Raw genomic sequence first — 19,619 nt, 5'->3', positions numbered from 1 at the left:
GTACATTAATGAGGAAAAAAAATTAACTTAAATGATTTTAGCAAATGGCTGCAATATAACAAAGAGTGAAAAATTTAAGGGGGTCTGAATACTTTCCGTACCCACTGTATATATATATATATATATATTTCACTGGGGTATATGTGTTACTTTTTTATTTAACCTTTTTTATAAATATATGTTTTACTTTTGATCAATTTAATGCGTCCAGTAAGGACACATTAAATTGATTAAAAATTACAATAAAGGCATTTATGATGTTAAGAATCCTGAAAAATTATATATATCATGGTTTCCACCAAAATATTAAGCAACACATCTGTTTTCAACATTGGTAATTATAAGAAATGTTTCTTGAGCACCAAATTTGCATATTAGAATTATTTAAATTAAAATAAAATGAATGAATTAATTAAATGATTTCATGATTTCTGAAGGATCATGTGACAATGAAAACTAGAGTAATGGCTGCTGAAAATGTATTTTCCTGTTGATTTCCCCCCCCATAAATTAGTATATATTTGATATGTTCATTAATCTAGGTGCATTAATCTTCCTTCATTAAACAGGACTTAGCCCAGTATGTAAATGAGGTGAAAAGAGACGTTGAAACTCTGAGAGAGATTGATCAGTATCAGAGATCCATTGAGAATTTGGTAAGTAGTACATAATAAACATGACCTCTGCTTTTAAAAGCACAGTTTACTCATGTCATCATCATTTTCCTGTCTGTCCATGAATGTCCCTTCACAGAACCAGTGCTTACTTTCTTATGGAAGACCGAAGGGTGACGGTGAAGTCCGTTTGGTGTCAAATGTGGACAAGCGCAGGCAGGACAGGTGAGACTTAAGGCAAAAACCTTTACAGCAATCCACTCTTGTTTTTACTTTCATGCCATGTCATGACGCGTCGATGTTGCAGACATATTTTTTTGTTCGATGTTGCTGTAATCATCTGCAAGAGGCGCGGGGACAACTATGAGATGAAGGAAGTAATCGACCTCAACCATTTCAAGATCACCAATAACCCCACTACTGATAAGGACTGCAGAAAGGTCAGTGAGAAACACAGTAACAGGAATGATTGCAGGCTCAGAAAACTGCACCCAAACATCAAACAGTCATATTTTTCTCATGATCCCAGCATCTGCTATTCATCATATTGTTCCATTCTGACGGGTTTTATAGAGGTGGACTAGCACAATTCAAGTATACTGTAGAATAGAAATCACTCCGGTACTTACCTTCTCCACAGATGGCTCCAGTAACTCTCCTTTAGATCTCCTTTGAACTGTTAAGAGTGTCATAGAATAAAGTCTTTGCTGATTTTTTTCTCTGAAAAAATGTTTATGTCCTCTAGGATACTGCAGGATATTCCAGTAATATCCAAATCATTTTAAGGACAGTGTGACTTACCAAAGTGCAATGTTATGCAAATTAGTTGTGCTGTTGTAAGCTCTTTGAAAGCGCTTAAGTCAGTAAATGTTCACATGCAGAACACAGGAAAACTTGAGGTCTTTATAATTTCTGATCAAATACACACTGTAAAAATGTTCTTAGATCGAGTAAAAAATGTATTCTCTTTATGCATTATACTCTATACAATGCACTTTTTTAAGCCAACAAGTATAGCAGTTGAGTTGGATTAATGCATTTCTTAGTCCACATATAGGCTTACATTAAAAAAGATTTAGTGAGTGTTTGTTGTCTCCTGAGTATTCATGCGTTGATCTTTTTGTTGTTATCTTTGCTCTCCAAGTACATTTCTTACAGATAACAGAGATGAAGAACACAATACTGAACTATTTAAAACAATGTAACTATTTAGGTTATTATTCCAATAAATCTTCTTAAAGTTTCTTAATTAAAATAATACTTGAAATTGATACACTGACAGCAATTTAAAAAAATATATATATTTTAAGTATTTTTAATATTTTTCACATGCATATTTGTAATATATTTAAAATATAATAAATAATAATGTAATACAATAGTATAATATACTATATATATAATATTTGAATTTTGAATTGCATGTACATACATACACACACACACACACACACAGGTTTGTTTTTGTAAAAAGTGGGGACATCCCATAGGCGTAATGGTTTTTCTACTGTACAGACCGTATATTCTATTGCCCTACACCAACCCTACCCCTAAACCTACCCCTCACAGGAAACCTTGTGCTATTTCAGATTTTCAATACACTCCATTCTGTGTGATTTATAAGCGTTTTGAAAAGTGGGGACATGGGGTAATGTCCTGAAAAGTCACCTTCTCCTTGTAATACCCATGTCATACCCTTGTCATTATACAAATGTATGTCCTCATTTGTCACAAAAACGCGCACACACACACACACACACACATACACATACTGTATATACAGTATATAAGGGATGCACCGAAATGAAAATTCTTGGCCGAAACCGAAAATTCTGGATGCACTTGGCCAAAAGCCGAAACAGAAAATACTTTTTAATAATTATTATTTTATTAAATAATATGAAATAATTTTGTAAGATTTTTTAAAGTTAACTCAAGAATTTTAATGATACTGAATTAAAAAAATACAAGCCAAAAACTAAAACCGAAAATGCTATTTTCGGCCGATAATGTATACACACACACACACACACACACTTTATAAAAAACATATATATGTGTGAATCAATTGTGAGTCAACATATGAGTCATTCCTCATTCAACAACCTGGGATTATTAACAGCCAGGCCTTAAAACAAAAAGTGAGGCTGTCCCTTAGTCTGTAATTTTGAGTGTTACTAAGATCAGGCTGGAGAGCCCATCGCAGACTGTGACAGACAGATGTTACTGCCCTTTATGAGGCTTGATGGATGGTGACGGATTACTGCAGCATGTCAAGTCAAATACTGCATGCTGAACCTACCACTGTGGAAAGACTGGAAAGACTTTTGACAATACACAGTCTAAAGTCTGTGTTCATTGTGCAGTGTATTCCATGTCACGTGAATCAGAAGTGGCCATAGTAAGCGTACTGTGTATAGAGGTTGTAGAACTGTTTACTTAATTCGATGTGTTTTTCAGTCTGTAAAGGTGGACAGCTCAACCTCAGGTTACCTTTGGTTTCTGATGTTCTTTTTGGGCTTGGCGGTAGTGATACAGATGTAAAAATAATGTGGATATGTCTTTAAACTTTTGATATTTTTTTCTCTTTTATGCCTTTCACCAAAAGGAAGGTTTCTTCTGAACAGATGGTCTGGTGAAATCTGTCTCAAGGAGACCTTGGCCAGGCAAAGACCCGCTGGCTTTTCTGTTTGAAGTGCCTTTCTGCCCCTCCTCAGGACCCATACACACACTTAAAGGGATAGTTCACCCAAAAATGAAAATTCTGTCATCATTTACTCACCCTCATGTCGTTCCAAACCTGTATGAGTTGCTTTCTTATGTTGAACACAAAATAAGATATTTTGAAGATTGCTGGTACTCAAACAGTTGGTGGTTGCCATTGACTTCCATTGTATTTCTTTTCCTATGGAAGTCAATGGCAACCACCAACTGTTTGATTACCAGCAATCTTCAAAATATCTGCTTTTGTGTTCAACATAAGAAAGCAACTCATACAGGTTTGGAACGACGTGAGGGTGAGTAAATGATGACAGAATTTTCATTTTTGGGTGAACTATCCCTTTAATACACTGATGGAACTTACACAACTGCCAGATGTCTCCAAAACACATGCACACAGACTTTGACACATTAAATATCTGTAGGAATATAGTGAAACTTCATAACAACCATCATGAATAACTTTTATAAATATTGTCACATTCTAAAATGCTCAAAACAATAATTTTGGAGGAAAGAAAAGTTTGTAATAGTAATATTGATGACACAATCTGTGGTTTGCTTGTTGGTTATATTTTAGAAATACTAGGGCTTCAATGATAAGGGAAAAACAAGTATTGTCTGTATTTAGTTTATAAATAAATTGGCTGATACAAAGGGTCCACCCACCCCCATTAACGGAAATATTTTATTTTATTTCAATTACCAAAAACAACATTTAATGGTTTTAGCTTTAGTTAATAACACACTGGACTGGTTAGCGGCTAGGGTGAGATGCTGTAACATAGCCCTCAGTAGTGTACATAAATGCAACGCCACACAAACTTACACATGAGCACACACATTTTCTCATACACACTGAATGGTAATAGTGATGAATATGTCCACTCCTCCAAGGTTGCCTCTGGCGGTCTATTGCTGTGAAAAATAAAATGGCCCCCTTTTCCCTTACCTAACAACCTTCACTGCCATCACCCATCACAGCTTTAAACCAAACACCATAACCCCTTAATATTACAGCGACTTTGTGTCTTTTTTTTTTTTTTTTTTTACAAAATTTCTTAACGTATATCCATATTTAAAAGTTAGATCTTTACATGTAAGTCTAATTTGCATTTTTAAGCAGTTATTTTGCTATTTGTCTTGTCCTCTGGCAGTGGTGCTATGGGTTCTACCTCACTCACCAGCAGGGGCAGAGTGGATTTGAGTTCCTGTTCAAGACAAAAGATCTGAAGAAGAAATGGCTGGACCAGTTTGAGATGGCCATGTGAGTTTGAAACCCCAAATCACAATTTTGTCACCAACCTCATGTCGTCCCATACCTGAATGCTTTTCTTTGCTCAGTGGAATTCAAAAGGAGAAATCTTGTTTTGCTCTTGTATGTGCAATGTCAATAAAAAGGTAATAAAGGTTTTGGAAGGCATAAAAGTTTAAGTTGAAGTCAGTTCAGTAGTAATCTTCCTCTCCACTGAGCTGTTAACCAAATCATTGGGTCCATCTCTTTCAAATCATTTAAGAACATACAACTTGTTAACTGAATCAACCAATTCATTTAAAGGAAAAATTCATCCCCAAATTAAAATTTGCTGTAAACATACCATCAGGCCATCCAAGTATACGATTTTGTTTCTCTCTCCTCTGTAGTGAATGGGTGCCGTCAGAATGAGAGTTCAAACAGCTGATAAACGCATCACAATAATCCACAAGTAATCCACACGACTCCAGTGAAGTGAAAAGCTCAAAATAAAGTTTGTTATAAACAAATCCGTCGTTTTCAAAACATTGCTTCCGGCTCAATTGTCCTCTGTCCATAAGATTGCTTTCTCCAGTAAAAATGTCATCTGAATCAGGGGAGAAATATGCACAGATCTAGCAACGTTTACAGGCAAAATCAGTCCAAAACTGTAACACACTGTGAATTCAGAATGGTTGAAAAGCAGGTGCATGCAAGGGGTACTTTATTGAACTAGACTAACAATAATGCAAAGAGGGATATGAACACGAGAAACCAAGGAAAACCACTGGAAAACAGAGCTGAACATAATGTGAACGCATGTGACAACCATAGAGAAGACAACAACCAACCAGGAATATAAAACACACTGGATTTTATATACAAGGGCTAAGAGGGGGGAGCCAGGGCGGAGCAGGTAGAGCAGGGAGCCAAGGAAGAGCTGGAGACCACGGCAGAGATGGTGACCACAGCAGAGCCAGCGGAGATGACCACCAGGACGGAGCAGAAGACCACAACTGTGGAGATGGAAACCACCATGGTGGATCGGGTGGAGAGGAAAACCACCATAGTGGGGCTGGTGGAGCTGGAGTCCAAAATGGACCAGACAGAGCTGAAAAGCACCAGGGTGGCGCCGGTGGAGATGACCACCAGGATGGAGCTGAAGACCATTGGGGTTAAGGAGACCACCACGGCAGAGATGGAGACCAAAATGGTGGGGCTGGTGGAGCTGGAGACCAAGATGGAGCTGCGACGAAGCAAATGGGGAGCTTCCGAAACAGCCTCTGGTGGGTGAAATCTGTGATCTCCAAGCTACGTGAGCTTTAGCCCTATAGCCCTCCACAAAAAAATGGTTAGGGGAGTCTTAAGAATGATGATGACAAAATCAGAATTGCAGGAAAGCAGGAACTAAATGCAAGGGGTACTTTATTGAAATAGACTAACAATAACACAAAGAGGCATACAAGCACAAACTACAGAGAAGACAACAACTACCCAGGAACAACATCATCATCATCATCATCATCTTATTCTTCTTTTTAATGGTGGGTGGTAACTAACATTTAAGGTGTATTTCCGCCAGCTACTGTACTGGAGTGTGGGCCAGAAGTGTGCATTTTTGTTACTTTTTATTTTTTATTAAAAGAAAGAAACACAAAAAACACTGGTGTTTATATATATATATACACACAGGGTCAGGGCTAACTATACACATCACTACAGAGAAGACAACTACCCAGGAACAACATCATCATCATCATCATCATCATCTTATTCTTCTTTTTAATGGTGGGTGGTAACTAACATTTAAGGTGTATTTCCGCCAGCTACTGTACTGGAGTGTGGGCCAGAAGTTTGCATTTTTGTTACTTTTTATTTTTTATTAAAAGAAAGAAACACAAAAAACACTGGTGTTTATATATATATACACACAGGGTCAGGGCTAACTATACACATCTGGGAAGACAATCAAGGGAACCAATCAACAAAAAGACTACATAGGGACAAGATTTGACACAGGAAACTGAAACACAACTTGAACATAAAAGTTCAACACAAGGGGATATATAACAAAAACAATTTTAAGCAAATATGTTAGTGGATTTTGATGTGAGAGGACAACAGCGGATTGACTTTTTTACTGAAGGAAGCATTATTATATATTATGGACATTATTTTGGTATTATTGACCAAAAGTGATTGTTTAAAGTTAAAATGCGTTAATGACGGATTTGTTTCGAACAAACACAGTTTTTCACTTCATAAAATGTTAATTAATTGACCCATTCACCGCAGAGGATCCGTTGGTGAGCAAGTGATGTAATCCTAAATTTTATGTAAACCACTTTTATGAAGGTGAATAAATGACAGATATTTTATTTTTAAATGAATATTTAAATGTGAAAATTTGAGGTGACCTTTCACACTGCAGTTAAAAGCTCCCTGGAACTTTGGTCAATGCAAATTACAGAATAGTGCACATGACGGTCCGTGTAACCCATGACAATAGGAATCTATTTTTTTTTTAAGTTAGAAAGAGGAAATGTTTGCACACATTGTGTTATATTCAATAAGGCATTCAACATTTTTATAATGATGTCATTTGATGTCAAGCAGCTTACTCCGTTCTAGTATGTGGTGACATCCTGTGCCTGGGATATTTACACTGGAAGAAATGAAAAGAGAGACGGAGAGGAAAACTAACGAGAGTTCTGATTTGGAAATTGTGTAGGTTAAAGAGGATACACTGTTCCTTGTGCTGAGAGTCTGTAATGATGTTTCCCCTCCTGCTTGATTTATATGTCACCCTTTAAAAATGCATTTCTGTACACGCACGTATACAGTACGTGTGGTTGACTGCGTGATGATGTGAAGGGTGCATTCAAACAACAAATTACACCTGCCGCATGCACACAGCACTCTTGATGCAAGAATCAATCTTAGAGTCGTTTGGGTAAAGAGCTTCCCCACTGCTCTGATTTGTGCCTGGAATTGGAAGGTCTGGTCCTGTGGCCCAATGGGCCACAACATTCACCAACGCTTGGTCCCATTCACTCTGGCCTCTTAAACATGCAGTTTAACTCACACAGTTAATTTGTCATATGCTCATTTTTCCAGTCAGCCAACTTTGCAGCATTGTTTTACCATATTTCTGATTTTCCATTTTAGATCTAATATTCGGCCTGAGAATGCCACATTTAACTCTCACCACTTCAGGATGCACACTTTTGAGAGGGCCACCAGCTGCAGCTCCTGTCATATGCTTCTCAGGTGAGCTGACTTTGCACTTCTGAGACCTTTCGTGTGCTGGAATAAATTAGTCAATATTAACTTATATGTTAACCAGTCAGATCATTAATATGGTGTTTAAAGACCCTGTGAAATCAGTTTTCTGTCCTGTTTTCTGTGCCTTCACAGTCTCACTTTATTGGAAAAAAATTAATTGAAAAATATGCAACATAAAACATTTTGCTCCATTTTTGTCAGAGAAAACAGATTTTAAATCTGTATAAATCATCTAAAATATACTTTTGTCAAACTAAGGTTTAGACTAGCATGTTGGTAGCCTTAAAGTTTAGAAGAAGTCTCTGTTTTCATGCATGGATGAATTATTAACAAAAACATCCATAATATGCATTTAGAAAACAGAATTTTCATTTCGTGCCAACTTTGAAAGGATAGTTCACACAAAAGTCATCATTTACTCACTCTCATGTTGTTCCAAACCCATTTTGTTCATCTTCAAAACACAAATTAAGATATTTTGAATTAAACTTGTGAGATTTCTGTCCCTACTGACAGTCCAAGTAACCAAAAATTTGGTAATTCAAAGATTGTAATAAGTAGTCCACATAATTCGAAGGATTTAATCCAAGTCTTCTGTAGAGACATGATCACTTTATATGCCCGTCAAGCAAGTAGGGTTGAGCTTCTGTATGTTCTACTGTATTTCATGAGCTCTATGTATGTGCATTGATCAGTGTTTTTATGTAAATAAAATAATAAATTTAATCTATTCGTCATACAGTGTGGTCATGTCTCTTTAGAAGACTTGGATTAAATGTAAGATTCATTACATTGCAGATTACTTTTACAATGTTTTTATAAAAATTTTTTCTAAATCGTCAAAGTTTTGTTTACATGAACTTTCAATGGAGGTGCAGAAATCTCCTAGGTTTTATTAAAATCTTCATTTGTGTTTTTAAGTTGAACAATAGTTTTACAAATTTGGAACAATGTGAGGGTGAGTAATCTGCAAAGATGTCAGAATTTTCATTTTTGGGTGAGCTATCCCTTTAAAGCTAAATGGCATAAACTGAAAGCCACAACACTTTCACGAGGTCTGTAATAGCCATCTATGCATGCAAATGAATGAAGCATTGACTCCATGACCCCATGGTCCTTCTGCTCTTCAGGGGAATTTTTAACCAAGGCTACCTTTGTCCTAAATGCGGAAACGGGGCTCATAAGGGTTGTCTTGGAAAACTAGGAGTCTGTGGAAGGGCAGGTAATGGTCAATAAAGTGCCTCTGCATTAACCAAGTTGGCATTTCATAATTCACTGTTCAAAGAATTATATGTATTCCTGGAATTTACACCCAGATGATTTCAGATTCTTTTTCATGTCATACAGTATATATATATATATATATATATATATATATATATAGGTGTTATTTTTAACTTGACATACAAAGCAAGAAATACAAAGCAACAACAACAATAATAGCATAATAAATAAATTATAATAAATAAAAGAAAAAAGTGTGAATTTTGTGCTCTGTGTGAATATTCCCTTAGTGTGGCTCTCTAGATGAAAGGCAACTAATTCAACTGTATTTACTTGCTAGAGAGGTCTGTAATAGTTTTAACTTTAGACTCTAAATAATGCCGCAGAACGTCTCAGGTTACTTATGTAACCATGGTTCCCTGAGTCGGGAACAAGACACTGTGTCCTCTAGGGGGCGCTATGGAGAACGCCTCGTCGTGACCCGTCTCTGAAGCATACATTGAAAAAACACCAACAACACGTTGGCCGGCGACAGCCCATGACGTCACTACCGGTGCGACTATTATTATAAATAGGCACCGGGAGAACATGTCATTCAATTCTTAGGTCTTTCAGCCGGTCAGCCTGATATGCTTGGAGCATCACCATCGTGTGCAATGAAGCGCCAGCCCGACCTGCTGCGGCTGTGTATCCCCTGACATTCGAGATGTCAAGGAGGGAGTCTTAAGAGAGGACGTCTCACCCATAGAGAGATAGCTGGCCAGCGTCTCTCTATAGGGGCATCTTCTCATAACCGCTTTCGCGCATCGTCTCGATGTTAGCATAACTCGTATGCTGGAATCGATGGATGCGTGAGGAAAAACAACCTCTTCCATTCCTTCTCGATCTCTGTATGGAAACAGGAAGCAAGGAAGGCTCACCTGAGCTGGAGGGTTATGGACAGAAAAATAACGTTCATCGAGATACCTTGCAACGTCACTTTCTTCGCCCGCTTCACGGCAAATAAAGCCTCGCCGTGGCGCGATTACTAATAGTCGCACCGGTAGTGACGTCATGGGCTGTCGCCAGCCAACGTGTTGTTGGTGTTTTTTCAATGTATGCTTCAGACACGGGTCACGACGAGGCGTTCCCCATAGCGTCCCCTAGAGGACGCAGTTCGAAGTTCCCTTGAAAGGGAATTGTACATGTACAGCCTTTTTGCTGTCTTTACAAATTTTCTTTTACTCTCTCATGATTTCAGGTGCTGCTGTTCAAAAAGCACAGGTGAAACCACAGACAAGTTCATCTAAATCTAAATAGTTTGTCCATACAGTACACTTCAAACATAACACATGCTATTTCCAGACTGTAATGTAAAATGATCTTTCTTTATCGATATTTGGAAGAATCCATACAGGAAGATTATTTTATAATGCTGTTTGAAGTGTTTTATTCTCATTTAAATTTATGTTAGTTTTACTGACAGAATGCAGTCTTATATAGGAATAACAGAATAGTTGTCAGTGTGTAAATTCATTTTGACAATATTTTTACCAGTGTTGCAAAAAACAGATAATAATAACTGAAACTGAGTGTGTTCATATTGCAGAGAATCTGTTAATGATATTCTCTCCCTTCTCATATTTCACAGAGAAAGACAACACCTAGGAAACAAGAAGACCCAGGTAGGTATCTTTCTCTTCAGCATGCTTCTGCATATAGACTGTGAAGTTCTCAAGACTGGTGTAAAACTCTTTTATATATTGTATTTTAAACATTTATTGTGTTATACATGGTCTTTTGCTCCCCATCATTAACCTTATTGTTGTTTATATGAGGAGGTTCATTCAGGTGCCAATTGCTGGGAGCTCAGTGAGTAATTCTTTGAATTCTGATCCATGTGGCCGTCCCAGATGATAACAGCAAACTGCGTATCATCAGAATGATGATGAGGTTGAGGATTATGTCCATTATCATGCAATAATATTTGGGTAGTTGAAATACTTCTGGGAATGTTGTGCAGTGTATCATACTCCATCTAAAACTACTTTAAAAAGCAATTATTATGCACTCGCTTTTATGACCTCAAATTAATACAGCATTTGTACTACTTTCAAATTCATTTCTCACACTGCAGGACTATTTAATAGGAACTAGCGAAGGCCAAAAATGGTGAGAAACTTAAAGAAATACATTTATCTAAATTGTAAACTATAGTGTTGGAAAAAAAGCCCATGCATTATTCGTCAACTACACATTTACTAATTTTCTATTGAATTGCATTGTAGAATATTCTGTATATCACCAGTCATAATGATTCTCAGAACCATGTCACAAACCATATGATATATGCACATCCAAAAATAAAATGAGCAATTAGCTCAAAACATCACGTTTCTGGTATGAAAACAATGAAAGTAGTTTGAAAGTAAAGTTAGATTTGTTAGAAACTTATGTGTTTTGTCATTCTCAGAAGAATTACTTATAAACAGTCAGGAGAGATTCTCATTTTCCTCCAAAAACACTGCCACATCATTTTATTTTCAGAATAGTGAAACTTTATGCTCAGCTTAAACAAGTGCTGATTTTCAAAATGGCTGCTGTTAGGTTTTGTTCTTCTGGGACTAAATAACAATCCTGAAGTGCTGAAGAGACTTTCACATGCTGTCGAGATTGGAAGGGGTGTCTTCATGTTGATGGGAAGAAGTGGTCAAAAACAATATATTATTGAAACAGCACAACATTACTTTGCTTATTTTATTGCTGTATGATTTGAATGATACATTTCTGATTTAAGAGTGTTTTGACCAACGTGTTGGTTTTAAATAAGCTCAAGTTGAAGACAGCTGAAGTGATAGAAGCTCACAGTTGAAGCCGTTTTATTATCTTCATTACTTACACAGTTCTTTCTAATGTTTAGAAAAAACAGTTCTGGCACATTGTTAACAGTGTTAATTGGAGCATTCGCTTCTACAACGTTGTACTTCTCAGTAACTGCAGCGAATTAAGTGCTTGTATTGAGAAAGTGTGATCTGAACACATTCGTAAATGGAATCTTTCTTCAGGATGTGTAATATTCACACAAGTTTCAGCAGGTGGAACATCCCCTTGATTCAGGCAGTTGATAAACTGAAGATAACAAGTCAAGTTATAAGTTATCCAAAAACATAACATGGGATATTCTCTTCTTCTTCTTTGATTTCATTCTCAGTTTCCTCACATGGATAGGTCATTTACTGCAACACTTTTCTCTTCCACAGATCTGCTTTAAGACTGTACTGTACTTGTATGTTATGATTTAAGAATTTTGTCACAAATTTGCTCCTGGTGAACACCACATAAAACACCTGGGATGTCAAATATGTGTGATCCTTTTAGTTAGCTTCAGGCAAGGGCTGCTGAGTACCAGTCAAAGCTGCCAGGGTAAATTTATCGGGCTGTAATGGCAGGAAAACTCCTCCTCTGTGCTGTCCGACAGTCAGTAGTGGTCACATTACACTGTTATTGCCACTACTGTACCATATTATTGTTCACAATTCAGAACACCTCAGCTTAAACAGAGTATAGTTGTACATTAGGAAATCGATGTGTGTGTGCACCGGTTTAGGTAGTTTATGATGACACAAATTTGTATAATGACATGGCTTATATAAGCAAAGGTAATGAGCAGCAGGTGAAAACAATCGGGCAATGGGTTATGGGAAATGAAGTCCAAGACTGAGTGACAGAGGTATGGGATGGAGTGCCCTCTGGTGGTTATCAGGGGCACTCCAGCTGGTGATCGGTGACATAGCCCCCCTCCTAATGAGCGGCTTCCAGATGCTCCTAAACAAGAAAAGACCAGGAGGAGGCGGAGCACATGCGGAACAGTGGGAGGGATCGAGGGCCAGGTCCATGGACAGGAAGAGGAACTGCAGCCGGCGGAGCAGGAAGCCAGGGTGGAGCCAGCTGAACAAGAAGCCAGGGTGGAGCCATCAGAGCAGGATGCCAGGGTGGAGCCGAAGACCACCAGGGCAGAGCAGGCGGAGCCGAAGACCACCAGGGTCGAGCAGGCGGAGCAGAAGACCACCACAGCAGAGCAGACGGGACCGAAGATCCACACGATGGAGAAGATGACCTCCACAGCAGAGCAGATGGGACCGAAGATCCCCACGGTGAACCAGATAACCACCAGGGTGGAGCTGATGGTGCTGAGAGCCACTTCAGCAGAGCTGATGGTGCAGGGGACCACCAAGATGGCTCAGGCAGAACTGGAACCTACCACGGTCGATCTGAATGCCACCCAAGGGGGAGCAGACAGAATTGCAATAGAGAGTGCAGAGAGGTTAGAAATGGCCCCTGAGGCCATAATAGGAAATTCAGAGAGTTCAAGGAACGACTTTCATGGTCGTGTCAGGACAGGCTAAGAGTTAAGAGACGGCCTCCATGGCCGTGACAGGACAGGCAGAGAGTTCAGAAACAAAATTCATGGTCGTGTCAGGACAGGCTTAAGAGTTCAGAGATGGCCTCCATGGCCGTAACAGGACAGGCTGAGAGCTCAAAGGCTACCTTTATGGTTGAGACAGGACAGGCAGGGAACTCACAGGCTGGCACCAACACAGGACTGAGCTCTAAGGCTTGAGTTAGTTCTGCAGGGGACTCATGGACTGGAGCGGGGTCTGGAGTGTGTTCATGGACTGGAGCGGACACTGCTGCCTCAGAAGTGAGTATAGCCCAGACACACAAAATGGTGACCGCCATTGCTGGAAGGGCAGCGGAGGGTGGCAGGACCTCTGAAATCGCTGGACTTGAGAGCACGGAGACCACCGGGATGCCTGCCACTCACACCAACATCAACAGCAGTCTGCCACACTGAACATCAGTCTAAGTTGCCTGGGCACTGCCTTACTAGCTTCAGGTGCAACGTTCATGACGGCCGGGAACACTGGTGTGGTGTCCATGATGGCTGAAGACTCTAGTGTGGCATCCATGTCGTGATGAGACTCTGGAGTCGCCACACTGAACGACAGACTCGTCCTCCCCGAGATGAGTCCAATGGCTGAGATGGTGCAGGCTGATAACATAAGTGATGGCTCAAGCCCCGCGCCTCCTGAAGCTTGAGGAGCATAGCTCCCCCCAAAAAAATATTAAGATGATGGATGCTTTTTCCTTCCTCCCACAGTAAAGGGGGATCCACTCAGTTGAAGAGCGTGCTCCACAAATTGCTGAAAAGTCCCTCAAGGACCAGCACAGGATAGTTGTGTGCGTAGTGGATCATTAAGTCCAGCACGATAAAAGGTTATGAGTGAATTGTCCGTAAAGTGCGTGTGGTAGGCCAGGTCCAAAAACTCACGGGCGTGGTCCTTGAGGGAACGCTATCCCTGGCGAAGAAGGATCAGATGGACTCCTGCTAGATCCATAACAATGGTCAGTTGTTCTGTAATGTTGGTGCAGGTGCAAACAAGCGGAGGTGATCTATTTGCAGGGAGTTTAATGAAGTAAAATAAACAAAGAACCAGAAACACAGATAACCAGGAACAAAAACATGCATGGGTAAACTGAACAAGTTTATTGTCACGGATGTTTGCGCATACAAGGAATTTGTTTTAGTGTCACAAGCTTCCAGTACACAGAGACAACACACAGATAGAAAAAAAATTATATGAGAATAAAAATACACATATGTATATATAAATAAACAAAACATGGAAAAATACATAGAAAAATAAAATAAATGTTATTTATTTTACATTCAACAACTGACAAAGCACAAGGAAAACACAGGGACTATTTATAAACAGGAGAGCAAAACCAATGCCAATGAGTGGCTATGGCTACTAATGAGGATAAATATGGAGACAAACAAGGCACACAGCAGACAGGGGCAAAACACACACTCACACACACACACACACGCACACGCACACACTCACAGGGAACATGAAACAGGTCTGTTCATAGTTTTGGATACTTTCTAACCCCAAAACCCAATTAGTGTCTGCAGTCTCCAACTGTGATTCTTATAGAGTCATTGGCTACATAAACCATCTTCCAATCCTCCTCACTGTGTGGGGCCAATATACAGTGGGTACGGAAAGTATTCAGACCCCCTTAAATTTTTCACTCTTTGTTATATTGCAGCCATTTGCTAAAATCATTTAAGTTAATTTTTTTTTCCTCGTTAATGTACACACAGCACCCCATATTGACAGAAAAACACAGAATTGTTGACATTTTTGCAGATTTATTAAAAAAGAAAAACTGAAATATCACATGGTCCTAAGTATTCAGACCCTTTGCTCAGTATTTAGTAGAAGCACCCTTTTGATCTAATACAGCCATGAGTCTTTTTGGGAAAGATGCAACAAGTTTTTCACACCTGGATTTGGGAATCCTCTGCCATTCCTCCTTGCAGATCCTCTCCAGTTCTGCCAGGTTGGATGGTAAACGTTGGTGGACAGCCACTTTTAGGTCTCTCCAGAGATGCTCAATTGGGTTTAAGTCAGGGCTCTGGCTGGGCCATTCAAGAACAGTCACAGAGTTGTTGTGAAGCCACTCCTTCATTATTTTAGCTGTGTGCTTAGGGTCATTGTCTTGTTGGAAGGTAAACCTTCGGCCCAGTCTGAGGTCCTGAGCACTCTGGAGAAGGTTTTCATCCAGGATATCCCTGTACTTGGCCGCATTCATCTTTCCCTCAATTGCAACCAGTCGTCCTGTCCCTGCAACTGAAAAACACCCCCACAGCATGATGCTGCCACAACCATGCTTCACTGTTGGGACTGTATTGGACAGGTGCCTGGTTTTCTCCACACATACCGCTTAGAATTAAGGCCAAAAAGTTCTATCTTGGTCTCATCAGACCAGAGAATCTTATTTCTCACCATCTTGGAGTCCTTCAGGTGTTTTTTTAGCAAACTCCATGCGGGCTTTCATGTGTCTTGAACTGAGGAGAGGCTTCCGTCGGGCCACTCTGCCATAAAGCCCCAACTGGTGGAGGGCTGCAGTGATGGTTGACTTTCTACAACTTTCTCCCATCCCCCGACTGCATCTCTGGAGCTCAGCCACAGTGATCTTTGGGTTCTTCTTTACCTCTCTCACCAAGGCTCTTCTCCCCCGATAGCTCAGTTTGGCCAGACGGCCAGCTCTAGGAAGGGTTCTGGTCGTCCCAAACGTCTTCCATTTAAGGATTATGGAGGCCACTGTGCTCTTAGGAACCTTAAGTGCAGCAGAAATTTTTCTGTAACCTTGGCCAGATCTGTGCCTTGCCACAATTCTGTCTCTGAGCTCTTCAGGCAATTCCTTTGACCTCATGATTCTCATTTGCTCTGACATGCACTGTGAGCTGTAAGGTCTTATATAGACAGGTGTGTGGCTTTCCTAATCAAGTCCAATCAGTATAATCAAACACAGCTGGACTCAAATGAAGGTGTAGAACCATCTCAAGGATGATCAGAAGAAATGGACAGCACCTGAGTTAAATATATGAGTGTCACAGCAAAGGGTCTGAATACTTAAGACCATGTGATATTTCAGTTTTTCTTTTTTAATAAATCTGCAAAAATGTCAACAAATCTGTGTTTTTCTGTCAATATGGGGTGCTATGTGTACATTAATGAGGAAAAAAAATTAACTTAAATGATTTTAGCAAATGGCTGCAATATAACAAAAAGTGAAAAATTTAAGGGGGTCTGAATACTTTCCGTACCCACTGTATACAGTATATATACATATATGTAGCTGTGTTATTGTTAATTTCATAATCTTTCTGTCTTTTTTCTTGCCATTTTATCTAATTGGTAACTTATCTACAGCAGATAATTGATTATTTGCATTACACTAATGCTTAATCTTTACTCAAACAATGTCTTTAGCAAATATTTGATAAAAGCTCCTTAAAAAAAATAACACCTTTGCTCTAAGCGGATTTGCAGAAGGTTCAGTAAACTTTCTATAAACTTTATATGTCTTCAACTGTGTAAAACAATCAAATAATCAGATCAAGTCACCACAGCAATTCCAAAACTTCCAGAAAATGATTTAAAAAATAAGGAATTTTAAGATTATTTAATTATTATTTACACTGTCTGTAGAACAAAAGTTTATGGTTATTTTCTGCCATAAGTTTTCGGACATTTCACTTAACCCTAAAATACAACACAATGCAAAAAAACAGGTAAAACATCTGTGAAAAATCTTCGTATTAACACAGTACTTTGGACCCCATTTTACAGACTTTTCTTAGAGTCTATTATTATTATTACGTTTTTTTTATTTGTCCTTCACTCTTTATCTTTGCAGTAAAACCTTGCACTTGCACAAATCTTTGCACTAAAGACCTTGATGCAAATCAGTAAAAACATTTTGCCATTTCTATTTTCTTTAACCAAGCTCACCACAAACTTAGGAAACAGAAGTTGTCATCCCTCCTTCATTTCTATATACCTGAATAAGAAAAAACGTGATTTGAAAGTTGCTGATGATCACAAATTGCAAGCTTTTTGATAAAATAATCAGTTTTCACACATGAATCACAGGAAATAGTCACAAAAACATCATCCCTTATCAAGTGAACTGCTTTTAATGACTCAATGAAAACTTGATTATACTGCGCACTGAATAAATATATTATCTGTCAAGTGACTTTTTTTCTACTCTTTGTGTGCTGATGGGACAGTTAAGGATCTTTGACTTACCTCCAAAGTGCCGTAAAAATCATTATCTTTAGTTATTAACCACAAGAATGGGTACGCAGAGACATGTACATGTAATCAGATTCTCAATCTCTGATAAGACATTAATTATTGCCATGCACAGAGTCTCAGTCACAGCCCTTCTTTTCACATTCAGCTGACAGGACATTTTCCCCATCTTCAAGACACTCCGTGACTCACTGGCCTGGTGGGACGATGCCAAAGTTCACTACATATACTACCTGCATCCACTCAGACGGTCCTTATCTCCCACAGCTCCCTGCTGTCGACACCATCAGAGATTCCCCCACAGATACCCACCGCAGGGAGCCCAGGAGATCATGAAGCTGAAGCTGCCGAACCCAGGCCTGGAGGACAGGATCCTGAGCCATGATGAGCTGGAACGGCTGGAGGTGGAAGAGGCTGGAGACAGACCCAAGTGGGACAACAAAGCCCAGTACATGCTGACCTGCGTGGGATTCTGTGTGGGTTTGGGCAACGTCTGGCGCTTCCCCTACCTGTGCCAGAGCCATGGAGGAGGTGAGTGCTTGCTTGGGCTTCTGAGGGGCTGAATTGAGTTGGATCTGTGCTCGAACCATTGAGAGGCGTTCATTCCTATCAGTTCAGATTAGAGGTGGACCATTATGTCAGATCTACACTCTACAAAAACATCTGTGAAAATAGGGTACAATTTTTTCTATATTCATTTTCAGACTGCATTTTGAATTTTATATTGCATTGTGTTGTGTTTTATAGTTAACAGAAATGTCTGTAAAATTAATGGATAATGTACTGCCAGTCATTTTACAGATTTATCTCTGACAGTGTACAGTACACACGTATATAAAATGCGCTGCAATAATCAATGTTTACAACCTCTATTTTTTTATACAAAAAATAATTAAATGGTTAAATTAAATGTATAATGAATGGTTTGAATTAAATGTATACTAAATATGAGGTCACTTTTTTGCTATTTTGTATCTGGGTTTTTTTCTTCCTGTTTTTTTCATCAGCGGTATGCAATAACTTTTCACATATCTTTCTTTATTTTATTTTATCCCTTTGGCAAATCTAGCTCAGCATTTTAGGCAAAATTAACATTCATTATCATCATCTCAAAATCCGAGTAACATTTTCAATAATAAAACCTACTAATATTATTACTAATACAAAGCAATAATCATATTATAATAAAACATTGTTATAGTATATGTAGTTTGTGGGGGGGGGGGGTTTGCAGCATAATGAATTGCCGATTTTAATTATTTTAATATGGTAAATTCATTTTGGCCTGTCATCAACAACTGTTTGCATTTTCTACTTTTCAAATGCTTTTTATGCAAATTGTATTATTTCAAACTTATCCCAGATACAGAAGTTAAATCTTAAACTTTAAGAAAATCCATCGTAAAAATATCAAAAATATATATTTTTGAACAAAGAGTGAAACTGGCATAAACCAGTTCAAACTTTGTTGTGAGAAAATTAATTATACAACTATCAACTTCATATCAGCTTTTACACAAATGATGCCCCTCAATTTTGGTGTTCACCACGACCAACAATTTTGCCCCTAATTTTTTTTTTTTTAAGTTAGTTTACCAAGAGACAAAATATGAGACATTTGATGTGTCAAGTAAATAAAGAAAACAGGTCATTTTAAAATAATAAAATATTTTCAACGCATATTAATTTGTTTAGGAAACTATAAAATGTGCCTTAGCAGAAAATATTTTAAAATATATGTTTTACAGAATATTATTCATACAGAACATTAACACAATTTTATATTTAAATCAGAAATTGTATTTGTTGAGTTAAGAAAACAATGAATTAGAAAAAAATCATATAATACATCTATTATTCAATAAACTAAACTTATGAGAATAA

The 19,619-nt window shown here is 38.5% G+C and overlaps 1 protein-coding gene across 1 annotated transcript in view; it reads left to right on the top strand.

Moving 5' to 3' along the window:
• Positions 1 to 19,619, top strand: part of LOC107732951 (guanine nucleotide exchange factor VAV3-like) — a 63,171-nt gene that overhangs the window by 22,636 nt on the left and 20,916 nt on the right. The window contains exons 12-19 of the mRNA XM_016544423.1: positions 570 to 656; positions 754 to 839; positions 922 to 1,054; positions 4,493 to 4,602; positions 7,738 to 7,839; positions 8,985 to 9,076; positions 10,319 to 10,341; positions 10,709 to 10,742. Coding sequence (XP_016399909.1) covers positions 570 to 656; positions 754 to 839; positions 922 to 1,054; positions 4,493 to 4,602; positions 7,738 to 7,839; positions 8,985 to 9,076; positions 10,319 to 10,341; positions 10,709 to 10,742 — 667 coding nt within the window. The remainder of the gene's footprint in view (positions 1 to 569; positions 657 to 753; positions 840 to 921; positions 1,055 to 4,492; positions 4,603 to 7,737; positions 7,840 to 8,984; positions 9,077 to 10,318; positions 10,342 to 10,708; positions 10,743 to 19,619) is intronic.

The sequence above is a fragment of the Sinocyclocheilus rhinocerous genome, unplaced genomic scaffold, assembly GCF_001515625.1.
Source record: "Sinocyclocheilus rhinocerous isolate Xijiao unplaced genomic scaffold, SAMN03320098_v1.1 scaffold1001, whole genome shotgun sequence".
Taxonomy (NCBI): Eukaryota; Metazoa; Chordata; class Actinopteri; order Cypriniformes; family Cyprinidae; genus Sinocyclocheilus; species Sinocyclocheilus rhinocerous.
This window is presented reverse-complemented; position numbering and strand designations above follow the sequence as displayed.